Source organism: Camellia sinensis, chromosome 4 (assembly GCF_055761805.1).
Source record: "Camellia sinensis isolate YWXY chromosome 4, ASM5576180v1, whole genome shotgun sequence".
NCBI classification, from domain to species: domain Eukaryota; kingdom Viridiplantae; phylum Streptophyta; class Magnoliopsida; order Ericales; family Theaceae; genus Camellia; species Camellia sinensis.
Genome location: NC_138964.1, coordinates 48,021,744 through 48,040,466, shown reverse-complemented (window position 1 = coordinate 48,040,466; position 18,723 = coordinate 48,021,744). Strand labels below are relative to the sequence as shown.

The following is an 18,723-nucleotide window of genomic DNA, read 5'->3' as shown; positions in this document are numbered from 1 at the left end:
GATGACTATATATCAGAAAGAGAAAGAGAAAGAGAAGCAAGATATGATTACCCGTCAACGATCGCTGGAAATCACAAAGAGAAGAAGAAGAAAGGCAAAGAAGAACAAAGGCAGAGAAGAAGAATAACATTATTGGACTTTTGGGTACAAACAAAAAGTTTTGGGACTAAATAGATTACACGTTTTTCAAAAGAGACTTCTTGGTAATTTTCCCAAAAAAAAAAGACAAAAAGGCCTAATGCTCTTAGCCATCCACTCCAGAAGCCTTTTTTCATGTAGGTCCTATTCCAGATAATTTGAGCTTTAAATCAACAAATTTGATTGAGGACTTTTTATTTTTAACATTTTTCTATTTCTTTATTTAAAAATTTATTTTCTCTTTTCTTGAGTTGAAAATTTACTAACTAGATATTCATATTCAAGTTTTGCTAACACACGAGCGCGCGCGCGCACACACACACACACACACACACACATATATATATATATATATATATATATATTTTCAATTGATAATATGACTAATTTACTTGTTTCAATTTTTTTTTTCAAAGTATCCTTGTCTAGTGATTTAATTTTTAAATCAAATAGAAAATCAAAAATATATTTGAAAATTAGAACTTATTCAAGTATGATTTGATTTGAAGAAAGTTAGCTATAGAGAGAGTGTGTTTGACTTTTGAGCTTTTTTTTTTCGAACTCAACATAGAGAATTGTATCAGTAAAAGTGAAAATAATTATATTTTAAAAAAAAATCAACTAAAATTTTCTAATTAACTAGTGTAGCTTATTTTGAGTTTTCTCTGTGATGTTCTGGGTCTTGGGTTTGAATAGTATTGTGTAGTAGGGTAGTGTGTATTACTTTCGGAGTTTTTTTTTAATTGAATCGAATTGTTGAGATTTCTTTTTTGCTTTTACTTAACCTATCATAATTTTTTCAGGTTGAAAATTTTGAGTTTTGGGTTTTGGAACTTGTTTCAAAATACAAAATCAAATTCTGGGTTTCTGGACAAAACCGCTTGTGATGAATTGAAAATCGCTTGAGCAGATCCTCATAGAGTTCTTCTGGTTTTTCAGAGTTTTTTGGGTCCCACTCGAGCGGATTTTGGTGGAATATTCTTTGCACCTCTTTGGAGCAATCCACCAGTGAGGCAAAAAAAATTCTGCTTGTGCGGATTTCAGGGTGTCTATCTCAAAATTTGTGCTCTTTTCCTCAAAACTGATGCCAAAAACATGTTTTTGCACAGATTTCACTTCTCTGTGTGTGTGTATCTATACTCATCTTTTCTCTCCCTTCTCTCTACAAACACATCCAAATCCAAATTCAACTTCTTTCTAAGATTTAGCTCAAATTTTCAAGAGTGTGAGGGGACTTTTTACACCAAATCGAAAAGGACAACAAGGGTTACGTTTATAGCCGATTGAATCATGTTTTCGTCAACTTTCAGTTCTAGGGTTTTCTTCCTCTTCATCTTCCATTGTTAGCCCCAAGGTTATTCAACCTTAAATTCTTATTGATTTTGATTATTGACAAATATTTAAAATTCATTTAATTATTCATGTTTTCAATTTAATAGTATACAAATTGTGCTTTAATTCTTCTAGAAGATTTATGATTCCAGAGTGTTGGTTTTTAATGGTTTTTAACCCTTCAAAACATGAGATTAGTACTTGTTTGCGAAATTCTATTTATGCTTGAAACAGGTCTAAGGGTCGACACCAAAATAGCAAGGGTCGACACCAGAGTGAAGCTCAGAATGCCTAAGTGTTCTAGAAGCAAGGGTCGACACCAAGAACAACAAGGGTAGACACTAAATTTTAGAATGCATTCTAGAAGCAAGGGTCGACACTAAATTTCATAATGCAATCCAGTAGCAAGGGGCGACACTAACCCTAGGAAGAGAAGAGAAGAAAGCGAAGGGTCGACACCCAATCTACAGGGGTCGACACCTGTAAATCTGGGTTTAAAAATTTCACTTGCCAAGTCAGATCTGGATTGACACAGCTCTTTTCGCAGCCACTTTTCAGAGTTATGTGTAGAATATGTCATCTTTTCTGACCTCTAAGCAGATCTTTTGGCACCATATCCTCTCCAAGAAGTTGACTTATGAAGGAGAGCATTAAATGAAAAGCTTGTACATTAAATGATCCTTTTCTTCCCAAGACCTGTATACAGTCTGCTTTCTCCATACTTTGATCAAACACAGTTGGAAGATTTCTTCCTTGATTTGGGTAGACACCCCATTTTTTGACCGCCCGTAAGACTCAGGCGGTTTGTCCTGTGCACTCGATGATGAAATTTACATTGTTTGTGATTCGAATGATCAACGAAGGACTCTAAGGTCGGGCTTTGAAACAGTCCTATCACCTTCCTATATACCTTGTTTTATACTTCAGAGGTCTCTTTTTGAACATTGTGCCACCTTACACTGAACTTGAAGCAGAGAAACAGAGGAGCACATTGGGGCCCGATCGTGACTCATCGGGAGCCGGCCGTGCCTTGGTAGCGATAAACACTGATCTGGGCGAGAGCCCGCCGGCTATCTATTTTTGAAGATATTGTCGGCCTATTTTGCCCAAATTCTATAAATATGAGGTTATATCTCTGTTTTGAGGGTTCAACAATTTCCAAAGAGCTTATATACACACTTGATAGCCCCTTCTTCTTGTGCAAGCCACCTTTGAGCAAACCTATCACCCTCGAAACATATCTATACACCACATACAACCTTAGGGCAAAGCCTTAGAGCCTTGGTTGATCCTTGAGCATCACAATTCAGGCTTGAGAGTGTGCTTGGACCAAGTTTGATTTACAACAAGAGCTTGTCCTCTTCAAAAGGTATAAGCCTACCACATTTTCTCTTGCTATTATTTCTATCCCTTACCATCAATTGCTTGTGTCTTTGTATTGTTTTGGATCTATTGCAAGTGTTGGAACTTGGGTTTGAATAGCTACCAAAGGTAGAAAGGTTTAACACCCTTTCTTGCACCTTACTTCATAGCTCATACCCTTGTCTTTACACTTTTTGTTTAGTCTTCAAACTGAGCTTTTAGAGTTCAAAATAGGCTAAAAAACATGGTTTGAGGTTTCCAAAATGGAGGGGCTAGCCATCTCTCCTTGCTCTTGTTCACTAGCCTTGTGATTCTTGGCTATTTCTTATCTTTTATTGAATTCTTTAAACATCATTTTAGTCACTAGTTTTTACATATTAGGGGTTGTTTATACTTGTTTTACTGCATTTAATTGGTTCATGCTTTGAATACTTTGTCTATCATGTTGTAAGTCCTCATTGTTTTGCTTATTTAGGCCTTAGACATCAAGCCATTTGAGTTGATAGCTTTTCTTTGCTTGGTTTTCATATTAGAAGTCTTCTTATTTCTTCAAATAAATCTTGTACAATCATGTCTGCAACCTCCCTCTTTTCTTTTTTCTTTTTGTTTGAGAGTTATATCAAAGGATTGATGGTTATTCAAGGCATGTGAAAGAGACCTATGCTCAATGGCTTAACCTCTTCGGAGGTTTATTGTCAAGGCATAATCCCTCTTTCATGCTTTGGATCACTTCTCGTTTGATGTTCCTTCTCATTTAGTGGACTTAACCATCATTTTGGGACAAATTGATTAAAGAATGGAAATGACTAATAAAATGAGCTTCAAACCAATGAAACCAACATAAAGAAAATGAGTAAGATCGCTTGTATTCGGTCGGACGTTATGACGGGTCCATAGTGTCAAGAGTCGTCACGCATCAATTCATGATGCATTGATGAAATTTGAAGCGTCTCTACCTCCCTTTTTTGAGCTTACTTCATAATAGGAAGGAGGAGTAGTTGTTCATTGTATTTATTGATTTTTGTCCAATTGTCTCCGAAATCATCAAGCGATCAAGTTGCTCATTGATGGTTTTGGAACCAACTTCGTTATTCTCTTGAACCTCTCTATGACAGAGAAGAGCAGAAGGGACAAACAGAGCTTTTCTGTCTGCACTGTTTTTACCTCAGTGCATAAAAATAGGTTTTACATGAAATTAGGGCATGACTGGCCTTGTTTGGGCCAGGCCAGGCCTCATTGGGGGTCGGCCGGGCTCCAATGTTTGGTCAACAATGTGTTTTTGCAGAAATAGAGGGCAGTGGCTAAAGGTGAAACATGACAGATTCCTAGAGAGGCAGATAGAGCTGATTCTAAAAACAGTCACGTGCATAGAAACCTTGTGCATCTTGACTTATATCAATGTTGTAAATTAATGTTCCCATTATTTTTGCAATTAATTAATTATCATTATAGTTAGCATTGTTTATTATTGTTGTACTTATTATGAATGTTTAATGTTGATTAACTTAGATAGTTAATTTTATTGTTCATCCTTGTTGTAATAAATTAGTTAGCTAGTTTATTACTTATTATTAGCCTTTGTTGTAATAGTTTAGCTAATTAGTTGTTTATTCATTCATTTGGTTTTGTAATAACTAGTTTATTTCAGACACTTGGACATTCATTCGAACCCTCTTGCATGAGGGCACAATTGTAATAAGTGTGTATGTCTTCCAACCCCATTTCTTTCTTCCTTTCATTTTTCTGCTTATGATGGTTGCATAGAGCATCATGTTTTAATTAGCATTTTCCATGATTTGTATCCACTTGTCTTGCATGCATAAAAGCTCGGTTCATCATTCTAAACCAAGCATTGTTATTGCTTAAATTCTTTGAATACGTGCTTAGACTGCATACCATCAAATTGATTCAAATGCCATGTTAGTAGCCGAGCCCATTAGGCATAATTGTTTGTGTTGCATTAGTCATATTGCATTAGTTAGGATCATGCATTTTTTTTCTAACTCTTTTGTTTCTTTTGGCTTGGAGTACTAGGTGAGCACTTATTGGTTTAGCATATTGCATGCGTGAGATTGTTGCCATGTCATCAAAGCATGATTTCATAAGGCTAAGTGCTTAAGTGATATATCTGTTTGAATGGTGGTGAATGAAGGCTAATTGCTTGAATTGGAATAAATTGATTAATGTACATACAAACTCACTTTTTTTAAGTGACCCGTATTCAAAACAATTTTCAAACAAACACAAAATCAAGTGTTCTAATTTTTACACATTAGTCTATACTTGTGTGCGTCACATAGTAATGCTAGCCTAATAATCAAAACAAGAGCATATAATGTAGATAAGAATCACATCATGATTAGTAGAGGCAGATCTTTGATCGGGCGAGTGGGGTGCTCAATTCATGACCTTCCCCTCTCGTACCTAAGTTCCCGAGCCAAGACAATCTTGGTGATGACGGACACGTGACCTTTGGCACAAGTCACGGGTTTCATAAATTTCTAAAAAATATTTAGGTGGCAACTCTGTATTTGGCAAAGCAGTCAATTTTTTACATTTTGATTCAAAATCGATTTTCTAAAAGAATTGTCGGATTTGGATTCATTTGTGTTTATCTATTTCACATTAATATTGTGAAATCAAATTTAGAACTGTGGGAGTCCGAACTATAGGGCTAGTCGTATCCGAAAGGAGCACGAAAAGCAAGCTACAATTTGCTCCAACAGCTAGGAGATTTAAATCTCCTCTCTCCAACGACTAGAAGCCATTAATGCTATAAAGATGAAGCTCTCCTTGTTCAATCAATACACTTTTTCAATACAACAAACCTAGAGCATTCAAGAGCAATCAAGAGCTTTTAAAATACTCCATTGTACTTCTATTTTCAGATCTGAGTGAGTCTTAAATTACCTATAAGGTTACACTTTCATATCCATCTTTTGAGAGAGAATATTTGTAAAAGAGGACAGTTGAACCTCTTTCTCTTGTTCCTTATTTTATGAGTGAAACACTTGTAAAGTGAGGTATTTAATTGAGAGGTCCTCAACAGATTGAAGTAAGTCCTTTGTAAAAATCTACAAGGTAGGTGAAGCTTGGTGGTGCATTGATTCTTAGTGAAGAAATTCTCAAGGAGCTCTCTTGCGGAGTGGACGTAGGCCAGTGAGCCGAACCACTATAAATACTTGTGTTGAACTTTTCTTTCTTTTCCTTTTATTTTCTGTGCATTCATTGATTGTCTGCTGCATTTAATCACTTAGTATTTTGAAATCTTTTTCTGGCCAAATTTTTTAATTAACCTAATTCATCCCCCCTCTTGGGTTGCTTTTCTATTTAACAATTGGTATTAGAGCCTCGTCTCTAGTATTGTGACTTAACCGTCTTAGAGTGATCTATGAAAATCCCTAGCTCTTCTTTTCCTGAAGGTCAAGCCTAGAACCGACCACCCTTCTTCAATGACATAAATTTCAACTATTGAAAAACCCGTATGATTATGCATACCCAATCTATTGACTCTGAAGTTTGGAAAATTATCTGCGATGGTCCTAAAGTCCCCACCAAAACCATAGATGGTCTGTTAGTACCCAAACTTGAGAGTGAGTGGACTAATGCTGATTGTAAGGACATTCAATCCAATGCCAAAGCTGTTAATATGTTGTATTGTGCACCTGATGCTATTGAGTTTAACAGAATATGCACTTGTACAACGACGAAAGAAATTTGGGATAAACTTATTGTAACTCATGAGGGAACCACTCAAGTCAAAGAGTCTAGAGTGAGCTTGCTTGTTCATAACTATGAGCTCTTCAAGATGAAACCTGATGAAAACATATCCCAAATGTTTACTCGCTTTACAGATATTATAAACAGTCTTAAATCTCTTGGGAAGACTTATACAAATTGAGAAATTGTCAGAATAGTTCTTCGATCATTGCCAAAAAGCTGGGAGAACAAAGTCATAGCAGTGATAGAAGCAAGACACTTGGCAACTTTAAGTCTTGATGAGTTAATGGGATCTCTCCTAACCCACGAAATCATCATGCAAGAAGGAAAAGAAGAAGAAGACAAGAATAAGAAGAAAGGGATAGCTTTCAAGTCTACCTCAAAATCTCAAGAGGAAGAAGAAGATGCTTTAGAGGAAGATGAAGAAATGGCTTTCATTACCAAAAAGGTGTAAGGAAGTTTTTCAGAAAAGACTTTAACAAAGATTTTCAAAATGGAGAAAGTTGTAAAAAATCTAAAGTTACTTGCTACGAATGCAACAAGCTAGGACACTACAAATCGAAATGTCTAGAGCTCAAGAAACAATTCAAGAAGGACAAGAAGAAGGCCATGATCGCAACATGGGGAGAAGTCAGTGATGATAGCGACTTAGAGACTGAAATTTGCAAAAATGAAGTCACAAATCTATGCTTGACGGCACTTGAAGATGAAAATGAGGTAAGTGATGACTTCTTTACCTTTGATAAATTACAAATTGCTTTTGATGAATTACATGCTGAATTTAAAAAATTAACTATGAAAAGTAGTTGTCAAAAGAAAATGATCTCAAGTTTATCTCAAGAAAAGGAATCCTTGACTTCTAAGATCAATACTTTAGAAAATGAAGTCTTGACAATGGAAAAGGAGAAAGAATTTTCAAATGAAAAAGAATCTTTCATTTTTGAAAAGAAAGTAGATGATTTGCAAAAAGAAAATGAAACTTTGAAAAATGAGAAAATTGTTTTAAATGAAAACATGGAAGATTTAAAAAATATTCTTTCAAAATTTACTCAAGTTAGAGATACCTTAGATAAAATTCTCAAAAGTCAAAATCAAACCTTTGGAAGAATGGGAATTGGATATAAACCTTTTTCAAAAGAAAAAATTCCCAAAAGACCTTTGTTCATGCATCATCTAACCATTCTCATCTCACATGTCATTATTGTGGAAGAAATGGTCACATCTCTCCTTCATGTCCTACTAAGAGAAACTCATTTGATAGAATGAAAAAGAAGTGGGTTCCCAAAAACACTTTAACTCCTAACTCTTATGGACCCGAGAAAGAATTGGTACCAAAAGGCCAACAAAAATCTGATTTTTGTAGGTGTGCTTTAGGTCAAAATCTAGCAACAACCGGTGGTACCTTGATAGTACATGCTCAAGGTACATGACCGGTGATAGAGCAATGTTCTCAACCCTTAAATCCAAATTAGGAGGTCACGTGACCTTCAGAGACAATAGTAAGGGAAAGATCATCAGCGAAGGTAGTATTGGTAAAACTTCTTCACCCATCATCGAAAATGTGTTTCTTGTTGAAGGATTGAAATATAACTTGCTTAGTATTAGTCAAATGTGTGATAAAGGCAATTATGTTACTTTTGAAAAATCCCGCTGCACCATTAAAAATTCTACTGATAACAAAGTGCTTTTTGTTGGTCATAGGCATGAAAATGTGTGTATATTTGATTTGCATAGTTTATCTTCTAATCATGATGTTAAGTGCTTATCTGCTATAAATGAATCTGGCTGGCTATGGCATAGAAGGCTAAGACATGCTCATATGGATTTACTTTCAAAACTTTCAAAACTTGACTTGGTAGTTGGTTTACCAAAAATTGATTTTTGAAAAAGATAGACTTTGTGATGCTTGTCAACAAGGAAAACAAACAAGAGTTTCTTTCAAATCCAAAAATATTATTTCCACTTCTAGGCCTCTTCAATTGTTGCATATTGACTTGTTTAGACCTTCTAGAACTTTAAGTCTTGGTGGTAAATATTATTGTCTTATTTGTGTGGATGACTATACTAGATTCACTTGGGTGATTTTCTTGGCACACAAAAGTGATAATTTTTTTGCATTTTCAGCTCTATGTAAAAGTATTCAAAATGTGATTAGTCTTGCCATTTGTTGCATTAGAAGTGATCATGGTAGAGAATTTGATAATGATGAGTTTATTCTATTTCGTAATGAGCATGGCATTGATCATAATTTTTTTGCTCCTCGAGCTCCTCAACAAAATGGTGTGGTAGAAAGAAAAAATAGAGTTATTGAGGAAATGGCTCGGACTACACTTTGTGAAAATAATTTGCCAAGATATTTTTGGGCAGAAGCCGTCAACATTGTTTGCTGTGTTATTAATCGTGCCATGATTAGACTCATACTTAAGAAAATGCCATATGAATTATGGAAAGGAAGAAAACCCAACATTGGTCATTTTTGTGCATTTGGTTGTAAACGTTTTGTACTTAATAACAATAAAGAAAACCTTGGAAAATTTGATGCAAAATCTGATGAAGTCGTGTTTCTTGGCTATGCAAATTCTAGTAAAGCTTATCGTGTCTTTAATAAAAGAACTTTACTCGTTGAAGAGTCTATACACGTTGTTTTTGATGAATCTAATTCCTTTGCTTTCAAGAATATTGTTATTGATGATATTGTAGATTCTAACCCAAGAATTGAAGACATTTACTTATTAGAAAATGATGAACTTCATTCTTCGGAACCTAATGTTGAAGTCTCTATGGAAGATCTTCAAAAAGAGTATGCTCATCCAGCGAAGGAAAATGATCTACCCAAAGAATGGTAGTATGCTCGTGGACATCCCAAAGATCTCATTATAGGAGATGCCACACAAGATATAAGAACTCATTCTTCTATTCATAATGTTTGTGGCAATTTAGCTTTTGTTTCTCAAATTGAACCAAAAACTTTTTCTGAGGATGAACACGATGAAAATTGGATTTTTGCTATGCAAGAAGAGTTAAATCAGTTTGAAAGAAATGAAGTTTGGTTTTTAACTCCTTGTCCTAAGGATCATTCTGTTATTGGAACAAAATAGGTTTTTTCGAAACAAAATGGATGAATTCGGTGTTGTTATTAGGAACAAAGCTAGACTTGTAGCCCAAGGTTATAACCAAGAAGAAGGCATTGATTTTGATGAAACTTTTGCACCTGTTACACGTCTTGAAACCATTCTCATGTTGTTTGCATTTGCTTGTTTTAGAAATTTTAAACTTTACCAAATGGATGTGAAAAGTACTTTTCTAAATGGGTATATTTTGGAAGAAGTGTATGTTGAACAACCTCCCGATTTTGAAAATTACAAACACTCGGACCATGTTTATAAACTTTTAAAAGTTTTGTATGGTTTGAAACAAGCCCCTAGAGCTTGATATGAATGCTTAAGCAATTTTCTTATTGAAAAAGGTTTTTCTTGTGGGAAAATTGATATCACTCTTTTTATAAAAACCAAAAATGATGATATGCTTATTGTTTAAATTTACGTTGATGATATCATATTCGGAGCTACTAATGAATCTTTATGCAAGGAATTTGCTAAGGATATACAGGGAGAATTTGAAATGAGTATGATGGGAGAGTTGACATACTATCTTGGATTACAAATAAAACAAACCCAAGATGGAATCCATTTATCTCAAGCCAAATATATCAAAGATCTCCTCAAAAGACTTGAAATGGACTTATCCAAACCCAACTCCTATAAGCACATTGATTAAAATTGACAAAGATGAACAAGGTAAACCAGTAGACGAAAAGAAATACCGAGATATGATTGGTTCTTTACTCTATCTAACAGCTAGTAGACCCGATATCATGTTTCGTGTGTGTATGTGTGCATGTTTTCAATCGGCTCCAAAAGAATCACATGTCACCACAGTAAAATGCATTTTTAGATATCTTGTTGGCACTTCACTTTTGGGTCTTTGGTATCCTAAAACAAATGTTTTTGACCTTTATGGTTACTTGGATGCCAACTTTGCGGGATGTAGATTTGATCGAAAAAGCACTAGTGACACTTGTCATTTTCTTGGAAATTCACTCACATCGTGGTTTTGTAAAAAATAAAATTCTGTGGCTTTATCTACGGCTGAAGCGGAATATATTGTCACCTCTAGTTGTTGTGCTCAAATGCTTTGGATGAAACAACAACTTCTTGATTTTGGACTTCACTATGATCACATTCCTATTAAATGCGATAACACTAGTGCAATTTATAGCGATCCCGGTTTTCCCTCTATTGGTTATTGTATTTCGGAGTCGGTTCCGTAGATGTTTGTTGTTGTATAGGTTACATTTTTGTCCTTTAATTCTTTGTATATGAGTTTTAGGATATGTTGGGCAGGTTTGTAACAGGTTGGTTGTGATTAGAAACAAAAGGTTGCTGCCCAGTTTTTGGTGTCTTCGCTCGAGCGAGGCTTTTGTCGCTCGAGCGAGCTCTGTGTTTTAGCTCCTTCGCTCGAGCCAGGGTTCCTTCACTCGAGCGTGCGTCTGCGTCTAGTTTTGGACCTGAAGGTTGTGTTTCTTGGCTCAAGCGAGCTTTCCTTAGCTCAAGCGAGCGAGGGCTATGTTTTGGGTGTAACGCCCTCAAATAATACATATAAACCCAACATTCTTGACACGCATTGACATAAGAGAATAAAGCATATTTCCATTCATTAGAGTATCAAGTACAAAAATATTACATGTTGACAACAAAAGTAAATGCCCTATGGGCTTACAACTTTCCAAGTCAACACTTGGGTTCAACAAAAGAAGAGTTCTAACTCATTATACAAAATAAGCCCTTGGCATGATTAACATGTAATGCATAAAGAAAACAACAAAAAGATCTTCAAGCCTCTAAGCCTCCCAAGCTACGTCCTTGGAGGTGGCATATCACCTGGACCTGAAAATGATGTCCCATAAAGGGTGAGCCAATGCCCAGTAGAGATATACTAAACCAAGTATGAGAAATAACTAAAACATTAGCATTTGATAAATGGCTAACACTTATAAAACAACTTGTAACACAATTCAGTTCCATGACAAATAGTCCATGTTTCATTTCACTTTCTTTTACTTATCCAATTTTCAAGTTATATAAACATGGCTCAGAACCTGGCCGAACAATTAAATAAGACAACGGCTCATATTAAAACATCTCCAATATCAACAATTCAAATGAGATTACAACTCATGTTAAAAACACTTCCATACTTCACAATTAATACACAGATTTGCTGTATTAATGGAGTCCATCCCCTATCTCCTCCCAAACAGGTTTGAGAGTCCATCCCCTATCTCCTCTCAAACCATGGAGTCCATTCCCTATCTCCTCCCAAACAATATACATATACAATGTAATTAAACACTTATCATATACAATGATCAATCAACACACATATTCGCTGTATTGTTCCAACAGTCATATTCAATGACATAACACGCTCGATTAGTTTCAGTTTTTCCTAATCAACATACAGTGTCTACAGTAATCAAGACTATCCTCCACCGATAGCCCAAAGCAGTTATTTCTAAACAGAATATAAATGCATCAAACAGATATAATATCAACATTTTCATAGGTGAGTGATTAATTAATCCAACTACACCATTCCATCTTATAATTCCCCAATTTCATGAATTTCAACTCAATTTCATATTTCCACAAATTAATTATTCAACACGATTAGGGCATTTTCCCCCCTTCTCAAATATTGATCCTAAGACCAAATTCCACCAATTTCATTAACAAACTCATATTCCCAAGCCTTATATACACATGGAGCTTTTAAAACACAAAACCCCTCTTCATATAATTACGAATCAAACCCTAACTTTTCCCAAAACTACCCAACAACACCATATAATCAAAATGACTAAAACTTATGTTAAAACTCATAGATTAGAGTAGGTTATCCCTACCTCAAAATCAAGAGACCAAATGGAGAAGATGATGAAAACCCAAAGTGCTCCAAATCCACAACTTTTCAGATTAAAGTGAAGCCCTCGCGAAGCTCTACCTTTCTTCCAAAGGGACTAGGGTAGAAGACCACTAGAACTAGATGAAACCCAAGAGAGAAGGTATATATATATAGAGAGGGAGGTCGGATCTACGGTTTGTGTAAAAGAAAAGGATGAAAATGTGAAGTGTAACCCGCTGCTGCCAACTGATATATTCGAAGCTCGCTCGAACGACCAGACACAAGAAAACCTCGCTCGAGCGTAGAAAGCCTTGCTCGAGCCAACAATTCGAAGCTTCAGGTCTGCAACCTAGAAGCACGCTCGAGCAAAAGAATGCTCGCTCGAGCGAAGAAACCCAAAACATACAGCTCGCTCGCTCGAGCGAAGGAATTCTCGTTCGAGCCAAGAAATGCAACTCTCAAGTCCAGAACCAGACGCAAACTCGAGCGCAAGACTTCTCGCTCGAGCCACCAGACACAACACTCAACTCTTGCTTAGGCGAAGGAACCCTGGCTCGAGCGAAGGATCTAAAACACAGAGCTCGCTCGAACGACAAAAGCCTCTCTCGAGCGAAGACACCAAAATCTGGGCAGCAACTATTGGTTCAAACTCATTGCCAACCTGTAACAAACCTACCCATCACATCCTAAAACTCATATTAAAAGAATTGAAGGACGAAAATAAGATATAAACAACAACCAACACCATGGAACCTAAGTCCGGAATACAACAACTAAAGGAAAGAAAACCGGGATCGCTATATTGGGTTTCTTCGCTCGAGCGAGATTTTCTTCGCTTGAGCGTGCTTCTAGGCTGCAGACCTGAAGCTTCGTGTTGTTGGCCCGAGCGAGGCTTTCTGTGCTCGAGAGAGGTTTCCTTGTGTCTGGTCACTCGAGCGACCACTCCTTCGCTCGAGCGAGGATCGAATATATCAGTTCGCAGCAACAGCTTCTTCTTTTTCTCTTCTTCATCATCTCTTTTACACAAACCCTAGATCCGGTTGCTCTTCTCTCTCTATACAACTTCTCTCTAAAAATACACCTAGTCCTAGTGTGTTTCTACCCTAGTCCATTTGTAAGAAAGGTGGAGCTTGGTGTGGGCTACGTTTTGATCCGAAAATCTTTGGGTTTGGGGCATCTTGAGTTTTCATCATCTTCTCCATTTGGTCTCTTCACTTGAGGTAGGGATACCCTACTCTATCTTATGGGTTTTAACATAAATTTTAGTCATTTTGATTAGGTGGTGTTGTTTGGTAATTTTGGGAAAGTTAGGGTTTGATTTGAGGTTATGAAAGAGGGTTTTCAAATATTAAACTCCATGTATATGTGAGACCTTGGAAAATGGATGTATTGTTGTTAAATTGATGAAATTGAACCTTAGGGTTAATATTATAAAAAGGGAGAAAATGCCCTAATTATATTGAATAATTAATTTGAATAATTAATTTGGGGAAATATGGAATTGAGTTAGAAATCATGAAATTGGGAATTTATGAGATTGAATGGTGTAGTTGGATTGATTAATCACTCACCTATGACAATGTTGATATTTTGTCTGTTTGATAAATTTATTATCTATTTAGAAATAACTGCTTTGGGCTATCGGTGGAGGATAGTCTTGATTGTTGTAGACACTATATGTTGATTAGGGAAAACTGAAACTAATCACTTAGAATATGTCATTGAATATGACAGTTGGAATAATACATCAAATATGTGTATTGATTGATCATTGTATATGATAAGTGTTTAAATACATTATATATGTATATTGTGTGGGAGGAGATAGGGGATGTACTCCATGGTTTGAGAGGAGATAGGGGATGCACTCTCAAACCTGTTTGGGAGGAGATAGGGGATGGACTCCATTGATAACTAAGTTGGCCGGAGTGTCCAGGGTGAAAGTTTCGAAATCTTAATTACGTTTGCATGACGTAGATAATTGAAGTATGGAAGTGTTTAATGTGAGATGTAGTCTCATGTGAACTGTAGATAACGGAAGTGTTTTAATATGAGTTGTAGTCTCATGTAATTGTTTGGCAAGATAATGAGCCAGGTTTATGAATGTGAATTAGATAAGTAAAGGAAAGTGGAATGAAACACAGATGTATTTGTCATGGAACTGGGATGTGTTATAAAATTGGTTTATAGTATTAACCATTTATCGAATGCTAATGTTTTAGTTATTGCTCATACTTGGTTTAGTATATCTTTGCTGGGCTTTGGCTCACCCTTTATGGGATATCATTTTTAGATACAGATGGTATGCCACCTCCAAGGACGTAGCTTGGGAGGCTTAGAGGCTGAATGACTCTTTTGTTGTTTCTTTTTTTGTATTACATGTAAATCAAGCCAAAGGTTTATTTTGTATAAAGAGTTAGAACTCTTCTTTTGTTGTACCCAAGTGTTGACTTGGAAAGTTGTAAGCCCGTAGGGCATTCACTTTTGATGTCAACATGTAATACTTTTGTACTTAATACTCTAATGAATGGAAATATGCTTTATTCCCTTATATCTATGGATGTCATGAATGTTGGGCTTATATGTATTATTTTGAGGGCATTACACAATTAATCTTTCAAAAAATCCAATACAGCATTCACGCACTAAACACATTGAAATAAGGCTTTACTTTCTATGAGATCATGTACTTAAAGGTGACATCGAACTCGAATTTGTGCCTACAAGCCAACAATTGGCTGATATCTTTACCAAGCCTCTCAATGAGGAGCAATTCTACTTTATTAGAACTAAGCTTGGCATGTTAAATATTCCTATGTGATGTTTAACTATGTGTTATTATGCTTCATTGCAAAATTTGCTGAGTAAAACACTAGTTTTTGCCTTACAAGACCTTCAAGGGTTAACCCTCTGCTCTATAGGGTCGACACCTTGTGAACTGGCCTTGTGCTTTTTATTGTTAAGGGTCGACACCCTTCTTCGAAGGTGTTGACACTTGTTGTGTTTGAGGACTCTGCTTTTTAGTGTCGACCCCATTTTTTCTAAGGGTCAACACTTGCCTTTTGGGTAAGGTGTTTGCCACGCGATCTTTTCAAATTCAAAGGGTCAACCCCTCTCTTCATGAGGGTTGACACGCTCTCAAGGTTACATATACACCATGACCCTTCCCTTTTCTCCTGCGACACCTCCAAAAATCTAGCCCTAGCCCCTTTTCCTATTCCGGCGATTTTCTACGACGATCCACATTCCGATCCTCTTCCATCTCTCTCGCTATTTCTATTTTTTCTCTCCATGGATTCTCAATCACCTCATTTTGTTCCAACATGGAAGCGACCATGGACCCCCTCTTCTTCCACTGCCGTCGCTGGTTCTTCTCCTGTGCTTCGGTTCGAGAACCCTGAGTGCCGATCTGCCTTCAACAAGGACTTTAATCTTCAAAAGGTAATCTGTGGACACATAATAGACATCGCATTCTTTGAAAAACATTTTATTCCCGTAAAAACTTGGTTTGATAACTAGAAATGGTCATCTTTAAACTCAACTGTGACATCTACCCTACTCTCATTAAAAAGTTTTTTTGCAAATCTGTCCTTTGATGAGGACTCTTCTCCTCATACCCTAGACTGCTTTTTTAAGGGTGTTTCTTTCACTTTGACACCTTCTGTCATTAACTCCATTCTGAAAACCTCCAATGATGGACATAAGGTCAATCTATCTGTAACTCTTAAAACACCCCAATACTCTCATCACTGGTCTCTGTCTCCTCACAAACAACCTTGACCTAAATCACCAGGTCACAGTCTCTGGGAAAGATCTTTCCCTAGAACTGAGACTGTTACATCACATCATCACCCATAACATTATCCCTCGGTCTGGTCATTTTGATGTTGTGACCTATGGTCACACTTATCTCATTTGGGCCCTATCCACTGGCTTTATCATTGATTTTGATTTTTTGGTGATTCACTGTATTATCAATGCTCATAAGCAAAATAACCAAACTCTTTCCTACGGAACGATTTTCGAAATTTTTTTCAAGCATTTCAAAATTGATCTTAAAAAGGAAGAAAAAGTCCCTAGAGACCCCTCTTGTTATATGGCTGAAACTCTGAGAAATATGGGCTATTCTCTAATCAACCGCATCTGGACCAAGACCAGGAAAACTAGTTCTTCTCCTAGTCTCTCCACTCTTGGTCTCTCTACCCCTGGCTTTTCCTTTCCTAGTCCTACCCTTCCTTTCTCAACCCTTGATCTACTACTCCACTACCTCCTTCTGACCTCTCTTCTCTCTTTCAAAAAATCAAACTTCTTGATTTTATGGTTCAGGGTCCCCTGTTGGATGGGATTGCTTCAATTAATTCCAGGCTTAATAATCTAAACCTCGATTCCCAATCCATCCCTACCTTAGACATTCCATCATCATCTCACTTTATCCCTGCTTTATCATCCTCTGCTTTGGAACAAAAGGTGGATGAGTTGGCCTCCTTGGTTCTACAACTTATCTCTCAACAGACTGAAATGCAAAATGACATTGATCGCATGAAGCTGCAGCAAGCTTAAGTCATTGCTGCTGCTAAAGAAAGTGTAGAAAGCATGGTGATTCCAGTCTACGGGATCAAGAACTCCGACGAAGAATTCTGACAAATCTTCCAACAGCACTAGGATGATGATTTGGGTGAACAAATTCACAAGTTCATGCTATGATTTGCCCAAGGTTGGTGCGAAGTTGCACCGCATTGGCCTCGATCTCCTCCTCTATTTCGCTGATGCTCTGAACCCTTATTTTTGTTGATGACAAAGGGGGAGAAATTGTTGAAATTGGCTCTAATTGTAGTTGGTTGTAATTGTAGTTATTAATGGTAGTTGGATGTTTATATAGTTCTTTAGATGATAGATGTATATGAATGACATTGACTTGGTAAAAACACTTTTTGGGTACAAACTTTTGGGAAACACAAATTGGGTAGTATATGTCTTGGAATTTTAGATACTTCTTTATATATATATATATATGAATGTTGATGAATTATCCTTGAATGAAACATGTTGATATTTAAGTGTTGGTTGTGATTGGTTGTGAATGTCTATCAACAACACACATAGTTATTGATTTTTTGCTTGTGATTTCATGCAATAAAAATAAATTGAAGAAATTGATTTTACTAATGATTGTTTCAGTGCATATTAACAGGGGGAGCTTGATCCATATCAAGTTGTTTTATTGTTTTGACATATATCATTATTTTTGTTTTGGTCTTGAAGCCCTTTTTATAGGGGGAGTTTTTTACTCTAATTTTTAAATCCATTATTTACAAAACTCCTTGAAAAACACTTCTTAATGCCTTTCTTTTGAAACTCATAGTTTGAAAACTTTAGATATTTGTTATCATCAAAAAGGGGGAGATTGTTAGCCCCAAGGTTATTCAACCTTAAATTCTTATTGATTTTGATTATTAACATATATTTAAAATTCATTTTATTATTCATGTTTTCAATTTAATAGTATACAAATTGTGCTTTAATGTTTCTAGAAGATTTATGATTCTAGAGTGTTGGTTTTCAATGGTTTTTAACCCCTCAAAACATGAGATTAGCACTGATTTGCAAAATTCTATTTATGCTTGAAACAGGTCTAAGGGTCAACACCAAAATAGCAAGGGTTGACACTAGAGTGAAGCTTAGAATGACTAAGTGTTCCAGAAGCAAGGGTGGACACCAAGACCAGCAAAGGTCGACACTAAATTTTAGAATGCATTATAGAAGCAAGGGTCGACACCAAGAACAGTAAAGGTCGACACTAAATTTCAGAATACAATCCAGCAGTAAGGGTCGACACCAAGAATGTTAAGGGTCAACACCAGGAACACCTAGAACTCAATTCAAAGAAGAGAAGAAAGCGAAGGGTCGACACCAAATCAGCAGGGCTTGACACTGATAAATTTGGGTTTAAAAAATTCCACCTACCAAATCAAATCTGGACTGACATAGCCCTTTTCTCAGCCACTTTTTCAGAGTTATGTGCATAATATGTCATCTTTTATGACCTTTGAGCAGATCTTCTGGCACCATATCGTCTCCAAGAAGTTGACCTATGAAGGAGAGCATTAAATGAAAAGCTTGTTCATTAAATGATTCTTCTCTTCGCAAGACCTGTATACAGTCCACTTTCTCCATACTCTGATCAGACACAGCTGGAAAATTTCCTCA

General features: G+C 36.3%; 1 protein-coding gene across 1 annotated transcript; it reads left to right on the top strand.

Annotated features, from left to right (window-relative positions):
• The first annotated feature begins 6,322 nt into the window (after positions 1 to 6,322).
• LOC145823729 (uncharacterized) lies at positions 6,323 to 6,733 on the top strand. Its single transcript, XM_082923254.1, has one exon. The coding sequence runs from the start codon at positions 6,323 to 6,325 to the stop codon at positions 6,731 to 6,733; it is 411 nt and encodes a 136-aa protein (XP_082779380.1).
• Positions 6,734 to 18,723: the final 11,990 nt, after the last annotated feature.

Bases quoted from the DNA above. Each gene is read 5' to 3' on its own strand.
- LOC145823729 (XM_082923254.1), top strand. From the start codon at position 6,323: ATGCATACCCAATCTATTGACTCTGAAGTTTGGAAAATTATCTGCGAT.